Source organism: Physeter macrocephalus, chromosome 16 (genome assembly GCF_002837175.3).
Source record: "Physeter macrocephalus isolate SW-GA chromosome 16, ASM283717v5, whole genome shotgun sequence".
In the NCBI taxonomy this organism is placed as follows: Eukaryota; Metazoa; Chordata; class Mammalia; order Artiodactyla; family Physeteridae; genus Physeter; species Physeter macrocephalus.
Window position 1 is genome coordinate 8,456,474 of NC_041229.1, and position 3,113 is coordinate 8,459,586.

General features: G+C 41.6%; 1 protein-coding gene across 1 annotated transcript in view; it reads left to right on the forward strand.

The window, feature by feature from the left end:
- Window positions 1-3,113, forward strand: part of FEZ1 (fasciculation and elongation protein zeta 1) — a 40,107-nt gene that overhangs the window by 5,545 nt on the left and 31,449 nt on the right. Inside the window, exon 2 of the mRNA XM_007106616.2 lies at window positions 661-1,016. Coding sequence (XP_007106678.1) covers window positions 706-1,016 — 311 coding nt within the window. The 5' untranslated portion in view covers window positions 661-705. The remainder of the gene's footprint in view (window positions 1-660; window positions 1,017-3,113) is intronic.

The window sequence follows — 3,113 nt, forward strand, 5'->3', positions numbered from 1 at the left end:
TCCCGGACCAGGGCTCGAACCCCTGTCCCCTGCATTGGCAGATGGATTCTTAACCACTGTGCCACCAGGGAAGCCCAAACTTCCAGTTTTGAGAGCACATGGTTAGGGATGTGGACCTATCGTAATAGTAATAATAATAATAATAATAATAATAGAGAACATAAACTGAACAACATAGACATTTATTATCTGCCAGGCACTGTTCTAAGCACTTACCAGTGTTTACTCCCTTAACCCTTAGGACAGTCCTTTGAGATAGGTCCTGTTATTATTTCTGTCCTGAGAAGAATAAAAGGGAGCATAGAGAAGTTAACTTACTGCTAAGGTCACAGCTGGTAAGGGGCATAGCAGGATGCAAACCTAGGCAGTCTGGTCCGGAGGCTGCATGCTTAACCACTAGGCTTTGTTTTTTGGAGCAGGGAATTGGAAGCAGGTGTGCCTCCAAAATGTATGCTAATTGGGTTAGCATTATTCACACTAACAATGATATCTGAACTCCTTAAGGGTATAACAGTGAGGAAGTACGGAAGCGATGGACCAGTAAAGTGGAAGTTTTGTTTTTAGAGGGATGAGAGTTATGGAATAAGTGATTATGGTTCCTCAGCAGAGTTGGCACAAAAGTCCTGTCCAAACTCACATTACCGTGTTTAATTCTTCTAGATAAACGAATCCTGAACATTGCAGTTGTCCTATTGCTGTGCAAGAATGGAGGCCCCACTGGTGAGTTTGGATGAAGAATTTGAGGACCTTCGGCCCTGCTGCTCGGAGGACCCAGAAGAGAAGCCACAGTGTTTCTATGGCTCATCTCCCCACCATCTAGAGGACCCCTCCCTCTCTGAGCTTGAGAATTTTTCTTCTGAAATAATCAGCTTCAAGTCCATGGAGGACCTGGTGAACGAATTTGATGAGAAGCTCAATGTCTGCTTTCGGAACTACAACGCCAAGACCGAGAACCTAGCTCCCGTGAAGAACCAGTTCCAGATCCAAGAGGAGGAGGAGACCCTGCAGGATGAGGAGTAAGCTGTCTTAATTGCCCTCTCTTGCCTCAGCTTAGAGCCCTGGAATCTGGGGTTCCTTGACATAGAACGAGTTTCTGTCCTTGGGTTCATGGCATATTACTTATATTTTTCTCTGTGAGGCAGTGCCCTGGTAACTGCTGACATTGTTCAGTTATGTCCCTTCACAGTTACTCATAGAGCTTTCTTAAGTTGAAACCACAAAGGAATGAAGGATTTTTAGGAAATGGGTTTTCCTAGATGCAAAATTGAATTTCAGGAGCATGGTACATTTGGGTGTCTGTCTATCTTCAGCTTTCTTTATATCCATGGTAACCCACCCAGATATTAGAAATAAGGACCAGAAAAAAATTTAATTAACTGTGACAGAGGAATATATGTCGTTGGAACAATTTGCTTTACAAAACACCAGGACTGTGAAAATCTCCAAATTGTTTATAACCCCTCAGGACTGGAAAAATTATCTACAAATGTTAAGATATGTCCAAATAAGAAAGCATACGCATTGAACCAAGAGAACAGGGAATTACCCTGGACATAATAAAGGTGATAACCAGGTGAAGTGGCTTTTGAGTATGCAGATTCCCTGTGTCACTTACTAGCCACCTTCCAGGGTCTTAACAGAAGTCAAGAAAAGGAATTTGAGAAAAGTGCTGTTCAAGGAGGGACTAGAAAAGAGAAGAAGGGGGTGATTTGTCATATAAATTAAAGAAAGGTGTTTGGGGCATTTAGTAAAAATAGGCGTAAATTCCCCATAGGGATAAAATATGCATCAACTGTTCTTTAGGGATCACACAAGAAATGTCAAGTAGTTGGCAGTGGAAGTTTGGAGCAACTGTACTTTTGGTTTCTCTTTTTATGGACTTGGGTGGGAAAAGTTGCCCATGAGTAAGTAGGGGAAGAGGTTTGTCCCACAGGATTGAACCTGATTGTATTGGGCAGAGAGTTGCTTATTTGATGACTACTGAGACTGTATCTCTGTGAATACAAGGGGTGTGTATCTGTCTGTCTTATTCATTATTATCTCTCCACTGTCTGATTCAGCACATGGTGTGTAGTAAGTGATCAAATAATATTTTTGGAGTGAATATTGACTATCGAATGACCTGGATGAGCAATAATAGCTAGCCTCGTAGGTGCATGTAATGTATTTCCAGGCCCACGCCACTTCCTTCTTTTCTTTTTCATTAATGCTAGCCTGAAGGCATGATCACAGAGAACATTTCACTCTGGTGACCAGTACTATAATTGTGGGCTATGTGTTTCAATTCAATCTTAAGTTTCAAATTGAGTCTTTTAGATTCTGAGCCTTTTATAATTTGCTCAACTCCTCGAGGTCAAAAAAGAATGGCTCTGGGGCTTTATTATACAGAGTAGCTTTTACTGTTATCTACTTCATTGCACCAGGCAATGGACTAGAAACTCGATGAATTGTGATTTTCATACTCTCACTAACTCGCTGGGTGACCTTGGGCTTGTCACTTAACTCTAGTTGACTGAGTGGGTCCTCATCTTTGGAACCTCCCGAGCTCAATCTTGATGAAGCAGGGCTAAGGACTTGCCAATAACCTAATTTCTCACCTCACCCAGGCTGTGCTCGGAAAATTCCTTTTGCTTCCAACAAATCATTTCTCCCCTGTCTAAACCACCCCGTTGCCTCATTAAGGACAGAGGCCCAGCAAGCAGGTTCTTACTCTTTCCTAGCACATTAGCAGAGGCCACTCAATGTTAATTACCATCACATGGGATTATTAGTCTTATCCTGATTTTTCTGACTTGCCTGCCTCATTGACTGCCTCAGCTAAACGACCAAAGGTTGAATAATTCCTTAGAGGTAAAATATGATTTGGGGATAGTGTGGTGGGAAGAATCTGGGAAGAGAAATCGTAACACAGTGCTTTCTAGGCATTCCGCATATCTAAAGCTTTACAACTTAAAATAAAAATTTGAATTAAATTACACACTTTGTTTTAGAGACACCTATCAAGCTATTTCAACTGTAAAATTATGATGAGGAAAAGGAAAAAGATAATTTAATATTCAGCGCGGTTAATAGTCTCCTGAGCCCAGCTCTGGTGTTCTAATAAACCTGCTTAG